This window comes from Aptenodytes patagonicus, chromosome 1, assembly GCF_965638725.1.
Source record: "Aptenodytes patagonicus chromosome 1, bAptPat1.pri.cur, whole genome shotgun sequence".
Lineage (NCBI taxonomy): Eukaryota > Metazoa > Chordata > Aves > Sphenisciformes > Spheniscidae > Aptenodytes > Aptenodytes patagonicus.
In genome coordinates, this window is record NC_134949.1 from 210,137,110 (window position 1) to 210,155,939 (window position 18,830).

General features: G+C 40.2%; 1 protein-coding gene across 1 annotated transcript in view; it reads left to right on the top strand.

Annotated features, from left to right (window-relative positions):
- The window catches only part of GUCY1A2 (guanylate cyclase 1 soluble subunit alpha 2), a 184,075-nt gene that overhangs the window by 113,026 nt on the left and 52,219 nt on the right, over positions 1–18,830 (top strand). The window contains exon 6 of the mRNA XM_076328197.1: positions 1,835–1,978. Within this exon, the coding sequence (XP_076184312.1) occupies positions 1,835–1,978 (144 nt within the window). The remainder of the gene's footprint in view (positions 1–1,834; positions 1,979–18,830) is intronic.

Sequence of the window (18,830 nt, forward strand, 5' to 3'; positions counted from 1 at the left end):
CTGTATCAGAAATAGTGTGGCCAGCAGGAGTAGGGATGTGATTGCGCCCCTGTACTCGGCACTGGTGAGGCCGCACCTCGACTACTGTGTTCAGTTTTGGGCCCCTCACTACACGAAGGACGTTGAGGTGCTGGAGCGTGTCCAGAGAAGGGCAACGAGGCTGGTGAGGGGTCTGGAGAACAAGTCTGATGAGGAGCGGCTGAGGGAACTGGGGTTGTTTAGCCTGGAGAAAAGGAGGCTGAGGGGAGACCTCATCGCTCTCTACAACTCCCTGAAAGGAGGTTGTAGCGAGGTGGGTGTTGGTCTCTTCTCCCAAGTAACTAGCGATAGGACGAGAGGAAATGGCCTCAAGTTGCGCCAGGGGAGGTTTAGATTGGACGTGAGGAAAAATTTCTTTACTGAAAGAGTGGTTAAACATTGGAACAGGCTGCCCAGGGAAGTGGTTGAGTCCCCATCCCTGGAGGTATTTAAAAGACGTGTAGATGCGGCACTTAGGGACATGGTTTAGTGGACATGGTGGTGTTGGGTTGACGGTTGGACTCGATGATCTTAGAGCTGTTTTCCAACCTCAATGATTCTACGATTCTATGATTCTATACTGCTATTCTAGATTCATGGTCTGGGTACATTTAGTACCATTTAAGTAATGCTTACTTTTTGAGGCACTATTTCCAATTCTGTTTATCAGGACTGGAAATTAATCTGAGAAGGTCCAGGTCTACTAATATTAGTAGAATCCCGGCAGAGAGAAGAATCAGCTATATTTATTCCTTTAATAACTCCTTGCTCAGTGCATGCTTTCTTCTCATCCTAGTCTTTGCTGAAGCCTTTTCTGGCATTCCTGTAATGTTGTGGGCAGGGTGAAAGCCAGATTAGTTATGTAGCAAAACCAAACTAATCCTTGAGGGCTGAGTCTGCTTGGACATGTGTTAATGGACTGTGTGTAGAGCACATTGCAGATGTGTGGGCAAGCAGACTGCAAAACACAATGCTGTCAATAAAGCTGCAGAACCTGAGGGGTTCAGTGTTTCTCAGGCTTCCTTTATCCAGAGCCAGAGGGCTTCTGTAATTTCTTTTGCTCCTGCTTCCTCCTGAGGGACAGCTTTCTTCAAAGAAAAACAAGGATAAGAGAGAGGTAAGGCCTGTCTGAAGAGACCAGAGGGATCAGTCTGCTGAACTTGATGCCTGAAGGTAGGGAATTCACAGTCAGGTAGCCTGCATAGTAGAAAGTAGGCAACATTTCTTATTTGAAAATAACAGAGACAGGTGCAGTCAACAGTCTGTAGCAATAGCATCTATTTGTAAATTATCCCTATACCCGGAAGAGCTACCTGCTAATAAGAAGTTATAGACTCTTCACTGTTTTTTATGGTGATGTTTTGCTTTTTCTAATTCTCTTCCTGATACACTTTTCTAGCAGAGCAAATAATAATAATTAATTATTAATTATTATCATGTAGCACTATTCTTACCCAACAGCAAACTCAGCCAGGATAGTGCCAAACAAAACTGCAAGCAATTTTTCATTTAGGAAAACAGAGTTTTCTGTATTACTGCTATGGGAAAATGTTGTCATATCTCAGCTGATGGCATATGCTGTTGTAGATGTAATGATCCTTGGTTATAATGGTGATGAACCTCTATGCAATTGCGTGTCAGGTTTTGACTGCACCTGTTTGCAAACTGAGGTAATTATGCTCTGTTGTCTAATTGCTTATTTTATGGATGTTTTGCTCACATGTTTTTAAGCAATGCTATTTGATTGCAGGTAACTAATGGTAGGGATCTCTTCTTATTATCATACTTTAACATTTGATTTGTCTGATTGCTGCAGGTGGAAACAATAGGTGATGCATACTGCGTTGCGGCAGGGCTCCATAAGAAGAGTCTTAGTCATGCTAAAGCCATTGCCCTGATGGCACTGAAGATGATGGAGCTTTCAGAAGAGGTTCTCACTCCAGATGGGAGCCCTATTAAGGTAACACCTTTGCTCTTTATTCTCAGCTAGTCAGTGGTATGTGGACCTGATTAATTCCGTCATGCTCTGTCAGTAGAAATCTGTTTATTGCTAGGAGAATTTAAAATTGTATCAATATATCACAGTCTTTTTTATGGACATATATTTCACTGGTGCCCATCAACAATCATGTAAGCTGTGCCTTACTTTAGTAAGCACAGTAGACCATACAGACTAGATGTTGCCTTGTCATATGCATTGAATGCCTATTTGTGGCTGGAGGGCATTAGATGCACTCCTGGAGCCCTTCCAATTCAGTTTAGTGTGAGAAGAAGACAGTTCGCATGATCCAGGACTGTCCCATGCTACAAGCCAAAGCACAGTATGTGATGGCAATTGGGAAATTCATTTCAGAAGTAGGCTCCTGATCTGAACTTCAGCACTAGCGTAGAGGCACTCAGAGAGTTCTGCGGCTCTAAGGGGCCACATGTCTCTTTTCTAAATAGTTGTTGACCTGTATAAAAGAAGAATGTGTAGACTGCCTGCTCTTTCTCAGTGTTAATATGCTTTCTTCCCACACAGTTCCAGTTCCTTCTCCTAGATTGGTGCAAGAGGTAGCAGGAGATGGAAAACCACATCCTTCTGTACCATTTTAAAGTTCCACTGCTGTTCTGCTTCTCTTGATCTTATACCAACCTTGTAGCTGCTGGCATTTAGAATTGGTAATATTTAGGTAGAAGATGGAGGTTCAGCAGGGAAGAAAAACCATGGAGATACATATATGCCTCTCTTTTTCAAGCGTCAGATTACACATTGTTTTCATTATGTGTACTCACTCCTGTTTCTGGTTAAATTGTTCTTCCGATAATACAACCCTTTTGTTTTCAAAGAAAATGGGGGGATTGTGTAGAACAATTATTCAACACTGTCTAAAGCCTATAACAAAAGCCATATGTAGCTGGATGAGAAGGCCGGACAGACTTCCCGTGGGATGATTTACATCATGGTTGAAATGCACTTCGTAATCTGCAATTCCTCATGTCTATTAAAAATGAGGGTTGCATCCAAAATGCTTTTTTTTTTTCTTCAAAAATTGAAAGACCTGTTTTGAAGGTTTAAAACTTGACAGAAAGGAGGTAAAATTTTTAAGAATGTATTCAGGGATGTTGCTGTGATGCTCCTTGAGCAATAAAATTGTATACTTCTGAGTTCAAACTCTTCTCTATCTATTAGTTAGGTCGTATCTTGGACTATATTCCTAGAACTCTTTGTGCATGGTGAATCAAGAGAGATTTAATCCAAATGAATTGTTCTGCCCAGAAAGGAGAGTGTGGATGCAAGGCAGCCAAACCAGAAATTCCATGAAATATGGCAACACAATAGTCAAATGAAAATATATTGAATTCTGGATGAAATATTTTTGTTTTTAGATATTGATGCTGCTGATGAATTTTTTAAATGTAAAAATAAAATATTTATTTGATTATTGAAAAATGTCCACATATTCAAAAGAATAACTTTCTGAAAAAATATCTTGGACTATGGATCTTGAAGAAAATTTTTTTAAAGCTTCATGTGGACGAACACGGAATAAGCATTAAAAGACAAATGTTGCCTGAAGATATCAGAAGACATATCATTTTCAGTTTTGATATAAGACAGTTTCAAACAGGTATTAATTTAATCCTATTAAAATAGATTTTCTACATTGCTTGATGATTTCTCTATTTTTCCAATGACTATAGCTGATTAATACACTCTAGCTATACTGTCACATGCTAGGAGAGCTGTCTTCCAGAACCTCTCCGTCTTTTCACTTTCTTTCGAGTGATTGCTGCAATTGTAGGGAAATTTTGAAGGTGTATGTTTTACTCTGAGAGTCACAGTTTGTGACTGTTTTCATTACCACTGTCATTATTTTTCAGAAAATTCCTCATGATTTCAGCTGCATAAGAAAACTTATAAAAGAAAGACTATAAAGTGCAGAGGAAAAATGCTTGCATAGAATAAAATGCTAGGAATAACCAAACTTTCAAAAAGTTCTAATAAACCTCCTTTAGAATTCAGAAGAAAAAAGTCAGTTTGTTGTACTTAAACTGAAAATAGAGGTACTGAGAAGCTCCTCAGTGGGTGTTAGTTGTCCTGTCTTCAGTTTTAGGTGTAATAGATTTCAGGGCAGTAGGGATGGTGTTACCAACTAATCTCACCTCCTGGGTGACAAAAGCCGTAGGATGTTGTTGCCTTTGTACCTAACCTGGTAAATCATATTTAAAAAAGCTTCTTTCATAGAGGCATCTTGATTTGATTTTAAATATATTAACGTTAGGATTCCTCTCACATGGATATCTACCCTGTAAAACAATTGAAGTAATGACTTTTGGAGAAGTCTACTTTAATTTGTCCTAGTTTAGGTGCCTACTCTAGGATGAGATGAATCACGCCCTAAAAATGTGTATTTTCTCAGTTGCCTGTAAGGGAAGTCTATGGACTTAGCTTAAATGTGGATGTCTACACTGTAAGCTTCTACACTCTGTCAGATGAATCCTCCTACAAATGGCAAAGAACACATAGTTTTTCTTAGTGGTTATGTCAATGATCGTCACAGTTAAAAACATATGCATTATTTCTAAATTGAGTTGGCATGACTTTACCTTCCAGCCAATGTTGAACTGGCTAGACTGATCCCTATTTTTGTTAGCTGCCAGTTTTTCACTTAGAAAACCATGAAGGTACCCATCGTGCCACAGATTCCTGTTAAAAAATGCTCCATGTGCCTAATAATGTCTTAAAGCTGCGTCAGGGGTAGTTCAGATTGGATATTAGGAAAAAGTGATCAAACACTGGAACAAGCTCCCCAGGGAAGTGGTCATGGCCCCAAGCCTGTCGGTGTTCAAGTGCTTGGACAATGCTCTTAGATATATGGTTTAACTTTTAGGTTGCCCTGTGTAGAGTCAGGAGTTGGACTTGATGATCCTCGTGGATCCCTTCCAACTCAAGACTCTCTGATTCTATAATCTACCTGAAGTTTAAGGAACCCCTAAGTATGTGTAACAGTTACTATGGACTCAGCTCAGAACCATTAATAGGAGACTTACTGCATGACACATTTTACAATTAAGCTTTTCCATTAAAATATTTAAATATTCATTAACATTAGATACAAAGTACACAATGTAGGCTATAAGACATTTATAAGTGGCCTGACTTCTAAACAGTGAACTAAATTTTACTATAATGTGGTTACTTTGAGCTGCTCCTGTTGATACGGATGGCAAAACAAGTAAAAAATTTTGACTAAATTTTGACCTTAATTCTTATCCATGATTCATGTTACCAAGCACAGGTTACATTTCCTGAGTCCTTGCCAAGTGTGTTGAATATAGAATGCTGACACAGCTTTTGTTTTCTTGTATTGAAAAACCTACATCAGTATTTGGATATTTGAAAAGAACTTGAAATCAGAGGGCAATTTTCCTCATGCCCAACTTTTGGTATCTTTGACAGCTTTCATGAGCTGCTGTGACTAAATTCCGACTTTATTCTTCAGGGTAGTCTAGTAGCTATTTTGGAAAAGTAAGACAATTACTTCATTAAGTCTGAGACAATTTTTCAAAACATAATTCTTAAAAATAAGGGACCTTCTGATCTCAGTAGTAAACAACAGTATTCTGTTTTCTCCGCCCCCCCCCCCCCCCCCCCCAAACTGGCTGATAAGCCTCGATTTAATAGGAAAAATTATTCTCAGCCACTTAATATAATACATGACAGCACAGTTATTTGAAGTTCGATTTCTGTTAGTAGGCTAACAAGTACAGCACAGTTATTCTGTTCTGATTGTGTTGTCTAGTAAGAAGCAAACATGCTCAAGTCTCCTTGGTGTTTGCAGGGGATTTCTTTTCCAGAGGCATATCTCTTGTTTAAACTCTCTGAGGTCAGCACTGGAAAATGCAAGTTCAGAAGTTATTCTCCAGGTTTGTGGGGTGTGACTGATACAATGCACATTTAAGAGGCTAATTACTTAGGGGGTGACGTTTTTTCAGGCAGAGTCACTATGAATCTGTTTGGGTTGTTCTGGTTGCAGAGTTTTCAGCTCTAGAGAAACCTAACTGCAATTATGAAATGTAGCGCTTTTTATTTGATGAATACTCAATTAGATATGTCTGACTTTATGATTATGGTTTATGGAATATATATATTTTCTAAATTACGTTGATGGATATATTTTGTTGTCATCTCTGGACTGAATTCACCAGAATATAAATATTTACTTTTTGTAGTGCTTGAAATGTTCATCCCTGTGATAGCAGCGGATATCTTATTGAATGACACTTAGAGTCTCAGAGAGGGACTCAGGAAGTTAGGAAGAAAAAGTGAATGAATGAATGAAAAAATACCATATCACATAAGTGGGAATTTAGGATAAGAGTTTCACCTATACAGTGCATTAGCAGACAATCAAATTAAGTTTGTTGTCTGGGTACACAATTACCATTTGAAACTATTCATTGTAGCAATCACAAAAATACCTTGTTTGTACAGCCATGTACGCTTTATGAAAAGTCTGCCCCTTAGAGCAATGCTCATGTGGCCAGTAAACAGTGATGGGCCTCAGGATGGTGACAAGGTGTATGAAGCAGGTCTGGTTTATATCCAGATGATGCTCCCGCCCCCTGAGTCAGAGCTCATAGCATGCTGATGAGAGCACCATGGTGTGCAGCTGACACGTACTCAGGCATTCGACACTTCCAGCGGAGCCAAAGGCAGCAGCAATGCATAAGCAGAATGGAGAACTTGAGCCTGCACTCCTTATACTGGGTGAATAGCCTGTGATTTGCAGGGTAATGAAAAAACGTTTTGCGGAAAGAGCGAGCGAGCTATATTATAGCAGCCTCCACAAATCCTATCACCAGTGTTGTAACAGTCTGCTCTTTTCGAAAGACATATTTGTAACAGAAAATGGGCTGATCCTGTGAGTGATGGGGAAGGCTTCAGGTCCCTCTATGATTTTTTTTTAACTCAGTTCTATCTGAGGCAAAATCCCATTACTTCAGCATGAGCTAAGGCCTTAGTACAAAAGGAGGACTTTTGGCTCAGGCACTGCATGTAGAACTGGATATACATTTATATCCTTTCAGCAAAACTTTTTAGTCCAGAGGCACTCATTTGATTTAGGTTCTGTACAACTAATTATACATAGTGCCCTATGACTGTAGTTTGAAAATATTGATTTAAAATTACTTCCTACATTTAAGTGAATGTTACTTGAATTTAGGATATGCTGCTTCTTTTACTACATTTTTTTTAGATAAAGTGGAAGTACATGAATTTTAATAGCTAGAGATAATGCTGTAAAAAGAATTCTCCAGAGCATTGACCTTTAGAGATAAAGGTTGCAATACAGATCTCATTTGATGTGTTAAAACCCGTAGGATATTATCAGTGGCATCACTTTTTATCATGCTTCAACTCTTGCCTAATTAATTAATGTGCAGTGTATATCTCAAAGAAACAGAAAGGCCTCCTTTTCAGTTTACTGTTAAAAGGGCTGCTCTGGCAGAACATACCTAGTTTTGACTAATGAGATTTCCCAAGAGGTTATTCTCTAAGTTTATCTGCTTAATTTTGTAGTGTATGAAGGTGGTCCTAATAGGGTTGTGAAGAGCTACAGAACTGGGAACACACAGAGGAAAAGTAAACGATTTACATGAAGCTGCTGACATTAACTACAATTATGTAGATCTACTGTGTACAGGTATTTCTGTCTAAAACATAAAGATTGGGCCCTACCACAGTAATTCAAAACATGTTTTAAAATATGTTGCTCTACAGCAGAAAAATGTCATGTATCTTTCAAGTGGTTGTTACAATAACATGAGAATTAGGCCTGCAAATACTGTAATCACAAACTGAAGCAAATACATACCTTCACCTTTCTTTTCGCTCACCTGCTAATGACTAGTTCATGAAATAATCCAAATAGAGTAGTGCAGAAAATTTCTAGCTGATGCTGGTTTCAGTTAAATTAATTTATTCTCAGGTAGGGTAGATGGGACCTTGTATTTGCAAGGCACATAGTCTGGTCCTCAGCTCAGTTGTTTCTTTATTATCAAGACAGAGTGCTTGACGCACTTGCAGCTTCTAACTTTCAGATTTGTGTTGCCAAACCTACTTTATAATTGGATTTATAAGCTGCACTCAAACAGTGTAGTCTGGTATTAGCACTATCAACACAAAAGCCTGTCTTCATCTATCAGCTAGAGAAAGAAGAACAGCATGGCAGAGGGACCATTTCATGTGAAGGGTGGGATTAACCTCTAATTTCAAACACTGACAGTGTGAACAGCTACATCTCAACTTGTTACTGTAGATCCCTCTTTAAATGGAGGTAGTAAAGCTATTTTAGTCTGTATTCATCTGACATGCTTTCAGTGTCTACTTTATAATGAAATATTTGAATGGATATTTGTCAGATAAGTCCTACCTCAAGGGTGAACAGGGTAATGTTCATCCATCTCAGAAGGATGGATGATCCCACTGGAAGGAGCTGGACTGAAACATAGGTTCAAATCTTTGTTCAGTCACAGCCTTTCCATTTGAATTTTAGATGTTATCCAGACTTTCTATACTTCAACTTCCCATATATACAATGTAGGTGACAAATAATGTTTTACAAGTAGAACCATTTCTGTAGCATGTCTAAGCTGTGTGACCTTACAGCCATGCAGCTGCATTAGTTTTGGTTTGTGTTGTCTGTTTAAATACCTGTGGTCATGATGACTGGCACAATGAAAGTCTGAGTTTGATAAACCTCTAATCTCTGCTTGCCAAGTAGTGAATTTTAATAAGCATGAACTCTGCCTCATGAGTAAGGGTACAGAAGAGACAAAAGGGCTCTGTGGATTGTAACGGCTTACGTCCACAGTGAGAGTGACACACTTTTCTAAATAACATGGAAATGGGCAATGAATTTTAATGTGCGTAGTGTCTTCTGCCGGCTCATTAAGTATTCCTCTTTGCATTATGGTAATATGGCACTTGGGCCCAGAACACAAGTAGAGTGGAAGTGCCAACATTTGCTTGAATATATGCTTTTTTTTTTAGTTCTAAATGAAGAGGCCATTCCCAAACATACAATGAGGGAGAGTAGTTTAGTGAGTGTTGTCTGTGTAATCCTTTTCAGTGTTTCTTGCCTTGCTTTTAATTTAGATTGTGGAATGCTAGTTTTATAACAATTCAGTGGTCCTCACCAAATGTGCATCTTTACGTAAGCAGTAAAAGGTTGTCTATTTTGTTTTAAATTGTGAAAAACTGACTTGTGATGCAGGCGTTCTCATCAGCCCTGTGTGAAAAGCTGCTGCGTTACTGCAATGCTACTTGCTCCATCTGTGGTCTCCTAGCAACTTCGCCTTGTAGCTAATGTCTACATCACACTCCGGAAGGTATATAATGTCCTATTTCAGGCTGGATAACTTCAAATTAGAAATTTTCTTGTGTTCAATTCCACAAAAGAAACACTTGCATTAAGAGACTTTTTTACTAAAAACGACCAACGAGCCAGTACAAGAGTTCTTAGTCTCACAGGCTTACCAACATTAGGGCGGCACAACTCCTCTGGGGAGCGTTCAGAGCTGCACGTCTCAGAGGGAAGCTTGGTACTTTTTCTTGAGAGCATGCCTGGGAGACGGTGAGCCAAGTCAGCCCTGGTGATGGTTCTGTGGACTTGAGGAGAGTTCATGATGCCGTACCTCAGTTTGACCCAGTGCCTTTGGAAATGCGAAATGAGAGGAGCTGATCTCTATCACATCTCCCCAGGCATCTGGGAAATCGCAGGTTTTGTTAGGCTACCCTAAGGGAAAATGCACTTTCCTCAGCCCTCCAGTCATTTTCACTCAAGTGCTTCCTTTTGTCTGATTTTAATAAGTATTAATTGCTTTAAAAAACCCAAACCACACCCATTATTTGCAACTTCTATTCTTTTGAGGGGACTTTGTCATATCCAGTTATATGTTACACCCACTGTGTGACAGTGTTACTGCCTATGTGTTGCAATAACAAGGGTGAGTAGGGTTTAATATGACTAGTGGGTGCACAACAGCACCTTTGCAGAAGTGAAGAGGCCAGTCTGAAAGTTAGATTGATATTTATTCTATTGAAGAAGGAAGTTTCCCAAACAGTTGGTTATTCTTTCAGGTGACATGCATTTCTTGTTTTAATCAGGTACTTAGGTAAAGTCTACAGTAGATGATAAAGGTAGACTTTCAAAGCTACCAGGGCTTGATCCTGCACAGGATAAGGGTCAGCATGCTGTGCATGCAATCACAGGGTGCAGAGGCATGATATCAGGATTGGCAACCCAGTGTAAGCCCAACTTGAGTTAATTAGTTAGAAGGCTATGAAGATAGTCTGTTTCTGACTGGTGGGAGGAAGAGACCTGAAAGACGAGCAGAGAGGTAATTAATAACATGAGGACCACTGAAAAGAGGTTTTGTCTTTGGACCTGGCTGTTCTCCTCTCATGCCATGCTTTCTCTGACATTATTGTTCTGTGAGTAAGAAGCACAAGCGCCTTTCTGTCTATAATTGTCTCCATGGCAAAGATAAAGCATACTTGTAGAAACCAGGGTAGGTACCCAGGGCACTTTGTGGACTTCTCCATTGCTTATTAGTTCGCAGTGACTACTGCATGTTCACAACTCTTTGTGACTCACAGTGTTTAGATTTAGCTGAGTATAGAAATGCCTCTGTAATTCAGTCATATCATGTCCTGTTCCCTAAGGCAGACAAAACCTTACTATGATGGCTGCACCTAGCTCGTAACTTTGTCCTAGTGCCTCACAGTGAGCAGATACTTTCATTTCCTTCTCCAGGTGATATAAGTACGTGCACAGGGAAACCCAGCAAGGGTTTCAAGATTGAGATTCCCACATGGGATTTGTGGCCACAGGATGTGCAGCTGGATTGTGGGGTTAGGTTTAAGGTCACGGTGTGACATCTCTCAGTGGTCTGATTCTCACGGTTCAGCAGTCATTCCAGACACAAACGCCTCCAAGTAATACTCCAGATGTCTGGCTAGTAGTAGAGCTGGTTGGGAATTTTCCATGGAAAACACTTTTCGGCTGAGAACACTGAATGATCAAAACCAAAACCTTCCGTAGAAATGTCTTGTCACATTTTCATCAGGCAGACTTTACCAGATTTTGGTAAATTTCTGATCAGAGAAAAACTTGCTCCAGAATAGTAAATAGATTAGTTACTAGGACAATCACCTGGAAAAAAAAGACTAAACAGAGTAAAGCATTGAAGTTGTGTCCTTTATGAAAAAAACGCTGCATTCTTGGTTATCTAAGATGGAAGATATCCGATGATACCGTTTTGCCCCTGGGCTTGGGCACTTTGTGCAGCTGCCAAAACGCCACGTTCTGGTTTTGACTGTTCCAGTCAATGGAGAACTTCCATGTTGAAGCTGAAATTTTCTATTGTTATTATTGTCATTGACTCTTTATTCAGACAAAAAGAAAGCAACAATAACAAGAACAACAGCAACACAACCCACCAGGTGAATAAATAATTAAATCTGTGGTGTGCACAGGAATTTCAGGAGGTTGACATTGTTACATCTTTACAAAGGGAACAATGGACAAAAGTCCTTAGAAAGTGAGAATTGCCACGTGTATAGTGATGTTATATATTTATATAAAAAAGACAAAAAACCATGTAATTTAAAATTATCCATGAATATTTCAAGAATTGGGCTAAGGAACCCAAGGTAGCTGAGTGTTGAACTTCTATTTCTCCTAAGGCCTAAATATCTGTTCTCTTCTTCCCTCAGTGTGTCTTCCTGTCATATAAAAATTAAAATTCAGGTTTCCACTATCAGCTACAAGACTATTTTTCTTATCTCCTGAGATGGAGAAGAGATGGAAAACAGTACAAAAAAACCGAAATAAAAGCAGTGATATGAGATAATACACAAAGCTACAAGGACTCACAGAAGATAAGCAGTAATACATTGAGAAACAAGCACAGATTTTGCATAAAAATAGTGCTTTATTGGCTTTTATGCAGTCCAACCACATAAGCATGAACAGAAAATGCTACTAGGCTTGAATTGCCACCTCACTGAGTTAATAGGCACAGGTGATCCCAGAGGCCTCTGAGTGGGACGTAGAGGGGAAAATGCCTTGCCCTTTGCAGCTGCAGAGGTGGTTGCTACCTGAGCATCTGTGTTTCCAGCTGCTGAGATGCTGTCAGGCAGCTGCTGCCCTGTGCTGCATTGCTACAGCATCTGCCTCTCCTGTCAGTGACCGACCTGTTTGCACCTGCTTTTAGGTCTGCCTGCTTTAAAATGAAGGAAACCTCTTCTGGCCAGTGCTAGTGATATTTATTTATTATTGTCATCTCAATTATGTACATTGTCTTTTCTATACTAGGCAATATTTTTTTTTCAGAACCACCATTATGTCACTGATGTCCCTTCATTTTCTGTCTCTCTTCCAAGGGTCCAAACAGTGAAGTTCCCTAATCCAAATGTTTTACTTTGTCTGGGGCGATAAGGTGCCATAAATTGCAGTTTTTAGCAATGAATAGGGCAAATCTGCCTCCTCCTTTGATCTGACCCTCCCCTAGAAGCAAGAGATGGTGTTATACCTCCAGGAGCTCTCCGCTATGCAGAAGTAATACATCCTCCTGGATAATGCAGCTCAGGCATTCATGTGCTAGGTGACAGTGCTAGCATAGCTCCCTCTTCTTCCACCCTGTTGCAGGCTGGAGAAAAAGATTGAAGAAAGGGCCTCTTTCCATCTCCTCCTTCTCCCCTCTCCTTTGTCTCCTACCGCATGAATAGTTTTGGATAAGGTGCACTGGAAATAAAAAACTAAAAAAGGAGCTGAGTTGCATGCACTTTTTTATACTGCATACCTTCTGTTACACATTTAAAGGGCATAGCTCTCCTCTCCACGACCTATTAGTTATCTTGCCCCTTTAATATAATTTTACTGGGAGGACTATGCTCACTGCAGGAAAGAGCCCCCTGACACAAAGCTTTTCCGTGTTGCAAGGAAGAACACCTCAGTAGTCCTTGTCTTTTCTGACCCTGGATTGCAAGCAGAGCCTTGCACAGAGTCCCAGAAGAGCTGCCTGTGGGTTGTCTTATGGAGGACAGTGTCTTTCTCAGCCCCACTGGGTAATCCTGTAGGTATGTTAATCTTCATGCAGATCTGGCTCCATTCTCTGGCATCCACAGTTGTGGTTTGACCCTGGCTGGATGCCAGGTGCCCACCAAAGCAGCTCTATCACTCCCCCTCATCAACTGGACAGGGGAGAGAAAATACAACGAAAGGCTCATGGGTCGAGATAAGGACAGGGAGAGATCACTGAGCAATTACTGTCAGAGGCAAAACAGACTCAACTAGGGGAAATTAGATCTATTGCCAATCAAATCAGAGTAGGGTAATGAGAAATAAAACCAAATCTTAAACCACCTTCCCCCCACCCCTCCCTTCTTCCTGGGCTCAACTTCAGTCCCGATTTTCTCTACTTCCTCCCCCCAGGCACCGCAGGGGGACGGGGAATGGGGGTTGCGGTCAGTTGATCACACATAGTCTCCGCTGCTCCTTCCTCCTCAGGGGGAGGACTCCTCACACTCTTCCCCTGCTCCAGCATGGGGTCCCTCCCGCAGGAGACAGTTCTCCACGAACTTCTCCAATGTGAGTCCTTCCCATGGGCTGCAGTTCTTCACGAACTGCTCTAGCGTGGGTCCTTTCCACGGGGTGGAGTCCTTCAGGAACAGACTGCTCCAGTGTGGGTCCCGCATGGGGTCACAAGTCCTGCCAGCAAACCTGCTCCAGCGTGGGCTCCTCTCTGCACGGGGTCACAGGTCTTGCCAGGAGCCTGCTCCACTGCAGGCTTCCCACGGGGTCACAGCCTCCTTCGGGCACCCACCTGCTCTGGCGTGGGGTCCTCCACAGGCTCAGGTGGATATCTGCTCCACTGTGGACCTCCATGGGCTGCAGGGGGACAGCCTGCCTCATCATGGTCTTCACCAGGGGCTGCAGGGGAATCTCTGCTCCGGCGCCTGGAGCACCTCCTCCCCCTCCTTCTTCACTGACCTTGGTGTCTGCAGAGTTGTTTCTCTCACATATTCTCGTTCCTCTCTTCCAGCTGCTGTTGCGCAGTAGTTTTTCCCCCTTCTTAAATACATTATCCCAGAGGCACTACCACCGTCGCTGGTGGGCTCGGCCTTGGCCAGCGGTGGGTCCGTCTTGGAGCCGGCTGGCATTGCCTCTATCGGATATGGGGGAAGCTTCTATCAGCTTCTCACAGAAGCCACCCCTGTAGCCCCCCCACTACCACAACCTTGCCACACAAACCCAGTACAACAGTTACGGGATTTTTAGAAGCAGCTGCCAGCATCTCCTCTGCAAGATTAAGAAGAAAGTGTATTTGTTAATGGCAATTCTCTACTTTTCTTCCCCCATTCCCTCTAACTTGCACACTTCTGAGAAGAAAAGTCAAAGTCTGCAGTTTTATGCACCAGTTAAAAAACTCTATCACATAACTGTTGTCATTATTCTGTGCTAAACAGTGAGTCATTACGCTGTGCTATATTTGAGTGAACAGTTCAGATGGGGGGGGGATGCTGGAGGATTATACTTGGCCTTCTGTTGGAAGCTGACAAGTTCAGCAACACTGTTCAACTGTTTCAGAATAGTTTAGTTCCCTAAGAAAGAATGTATTTCCTGTCATAAATAAATCTATAAACTAAATGTTTAATGGTATTTCAGCTTCCTTTCATATGAGACATAGAGTATTTTGGAAAAAATGCCAGTACTTCAGAGGAACTTGCTACAGCCTCTTCTGTTCAAATATCTTCCTTAAATTTAAACTAGCGTAAAAGTCATTCAATGTAAATAACCATCTTCAGAGACTTCATATTGAATAACCTGAACTTTTTTTTTAAAAACAAAACAGTGTCCATATTTTGGTATATTTCATATTTGAGTTTTGGGTTTGCTTTAATATTTTAAAAAGAGAGGAGAGGAGAGGCAAAGACATTAGTTTTGAATGGAGAAGAAGGGAAAACAAGGTACAAATAATCTAAGAATGTTCAGTTAATTAAAGGGCTCTTTGGCTTCTTCCTGCATGTGACCTATTTGATTAGGTCAATAGAAAGAAAGGGGAAAGTGGTATAAACAAAAGTGGATTAGGATGTACTGGGATTTTTCCCACCTGGCAGAACTTGGAGGGGCCCAAGTGATAAGTATCCTGAAGGAAGACCTGATTTTTGCCTGGGTTTGAAGCTTTGTTACAGGAAAAAGAATCAACCCTGAGAAGGAAGATAGGAAGTGATGTATTTCTGAGATCCCATTTTTCCTTCCCGCAAAATCTCCACACCATGATACACAAGGCCCTGGATAATTTCTTACTGGGATATAGTTTTCCTAGAGTGAGCAAGATAATTCTTGACATTTAGCTAAATATTTTAATACTGGTTAAAGCCTTCACCATTATCTTAAAATCTAAAATGACAAAACCTGATTAAAACAAAGTTTATCAAAAGTCATAGAATCATAGAACAGCCCAGGTTGGAAGGGACCTCGAAAGATCACCTGGTCCAACTTTTTGTGGGAGAGGAAGCCTAGATGAGGTTGTCTAGCGCCCTGTCCAATCGCATCTTGAAAACCTCCAGCAGTGGGGACTCCACCACATCCCTGGGGAGGTTGTTCCAGTGATTGATTGTTCTCACTGTAAAAAATTTCTTTCTTATGTCAAGATGAAACTTCTCCTAGTGCAAATTGTACCTGTTGCCCCTTGTCATCTCCATGTGGCTCCTTGTGAAGAGAGAGCCTCTGTCCTCTTTGTAGCTGCCCTTTAAGTACTGGAATACTCTGATGACGTCCCCCCGAGCCTTCTCTTCTCCAGAGAGAAAAGACTTAACTCCTTCAGCCTTTCCTCATAGGGCAGGTTCTCCAGCCCTTTGATCATCTTTGTGGCCCTCCTTTGGACCCTCTCCAGTTTGTCCGTGTCTTTCTTGAATTGTGGGGACCAGCACTGGACACAGTACTCCAGGTGCAGCCTGAGAAGCGCTGAGTAGAGTGGGACGATCACGTCTCTCTCTCTGCTAGTGATGCCCCTGCAGATGCAGCCCAGGATCCAATTTGCCTTCATTGCTGCAGCGGTGCACTGCTGACCCCTGTGCAGCTTGTTGTCCACCAGGACCCCCAGCCAGCAAGGCTGCTCCCCAGCCACACAGATTCTAGACTCTACCGGGCTCTTTGGTTATTCTCTCCCAGGTGATATGATGATATATTTATATTCTTAAAATTTGATGTTCATCTGGGAGACATAACATGTTCTTTACAAAAGAGTAAATTTTCAATTGTCTGTGGAAGTAGTGACACCTCTTACATTAATTTTAATGGAAACTGAGTAATTAAATCCCTATGTGCCTTTTTAAAAATGTATCTTTTCTGTCATCTTTCTGTAGAATGCCTGTCTTTCTTTCCGTGACAGCTTACTTTGTAGTAGGCCCATTTATGCTACATTTTGAAAATGGATTAAAAAAAGTAATAAAAACCTTTACTAGAAGAAAAAGAGTCCTAAAAATAGGGAGATTTTTAACTACCATTCAGTTCTAAAGTTCTTTGGGAAAGGAACTAATTGCTGTTGTTACTGCTTTACTACTGTTATTTCTGCAGGGTGGTCCTTTAGGAATCACTCTGTAGCCACAAACAACACTTTGCAGAATTAGAGTTACCATTTCTGTTGGGAGCATCAATGTGATTTACTTAAAACAAGCAGACTGTTACTAAACCTTACCTTAAAGAAGTCTTTTCTGATTTTTGACTAATCTATGACAGTGACAGTGACAAATACATAATATGAAATGACACAAATAATTCCCTGTTATTCCAATAAGTGTTTCTGTATTTTTCTGAAAAAAATGCCGTGACCTAAAGGTGGCCGGATTGTCAGAACGTAATTGAGCCTTGTGGTCTGAAAATCAGGCATCTGTGGGGCATCTCAAGTAGGACAATTAAAATCACTACTCACTCCAAACTTTAAAGTAGGTAGTCTGTTCAAAAAGTTGTTTTTATGGTCTCTGGTTATAGGAGTTTGATCTTTTATTTATTTCTGTTTGCATCTTGTGTTTGTCTTTTTATCTTTTCCAGTGTACAGAGCTGGTTGTATAGGCCATCTTCAGTAACTGGTTATTGCACTTTCTCTCCAATATCATGAAAAGGTCATCATCTCACAACACACTGGTGGCTTGAACTTAGAAAACAGCTTCATTATTCAGATGTCTTTTTGACCAAAACTCCTATTTATTTAATCAAAAATAGTCCAGGGTTTATAGATAATGGAAACATTTGAAACTTGGTTAGCTAACTTTACATTTGTGCATCTAAGTGGTTTGGGAGCTGAGCTCAAGTCCTTTGACTTGAGTAGAAAATCTTTTGCATTTAGCTACCTTTGTTCAGCCTTTGATTTTCTGAGGTGAAACTCTCATTCCTGACTATCAGATTATAGAGACTGGAAGGGATATATATAGAAAGACTGAACAGTTTCTTCTCTATATTACAAGTCTGTCTTCAAGAATTTGCTCGAAGTGGTACAACTGTACCATCTTGTAAAACCAAAAGCGCGTGGAATGTCACTGAGACATTAAAATCAACACAAGCCGTAATTACTCAGCAGTTATCAGGATTTCTCTTTTTATATATTTTACTTTCATGGTATGAATTTTCTAAAGAATGGAGGGCTCTGAAGTTCTAATCTGATCTGTGAGAGCTTTTGTTTTTAGGACACTTGGCTTCCTGAAGTATTAAGTATGTTTTAAAAAATAAATTATATTTAAGTAGCAGCTGTTTCTTCAACTATTAATGCATATAATGAATCTGTATTATATAAGAACTGGATCTACCTTAGTTGTGTTGAATTACAAAGTGAAGGACTTGCACCTACCAAATTACTGCAGATCTTCAAATTTCTATACATTTAGCTGATGCTCACCAGCCCTAAGTCGGTCTATTTTTGACTCTAGAAAACGATATCTGCCTGGACTTACTGAAATGAATACTAATAGCCAAGTTCACGTCCCACACACAACTATATTTAGGTTAAAGCAATAATAACAAAAATCATCAGAACAAACTGAAATCATTCCTTAAATATATATAAATATTCCATATATATGTGTGTGTGTGTATGTGTGTATACACACACACATATATTTTTGTGAAAGGCCAGATTCAGCAAACCCATGTGTGACTGATCTGCATACACATGAGCGGTTTGTAGCTTTACAGCCTGCTGTTATGACTAAAGGTAAGAATGATCACTGAACGTGTAATTTTGCTGTTTTTCAGTAGTTCAGGTGTTTCATGATTAAAAGATCATTATAAAAAATGTTAAGTTCAAAATATGTTAATGGAGCTACTTTTTTGAAAGGAGAACTAATAACATAAGTGTTCAAGAGAATGAGAGTTTAGGTAGTGATTTTATTTTTTAACCTAGCTTTTGCGATCATCACAATTTCAACTTTAAAGCCTGTGGAATCCTAAGAAATCCATACAGTTTCTGTAAATACATTGATGGATATTTTCTAAGGATGTCGCTTTAAATTCTTAGCTTATATGCACCAAGACAACATGAAAATGTCTTCCAAATTAATGACTGAGTCTTTCCCTTTTCCTATATAAACTCTCAAACAGTAATTAATTTAATTTCAACACATACTAATTTTAACATGGACAAGGTATTGTAAGCCCTGAAATTTTGTAGTGGGATGAAGACAGTTCCATTATTTCTAACTCCAAAATAACAGTCTCCATTTCACTGGGCTATTTGTGAATAAGAACTTTTTCAAAGGTGAA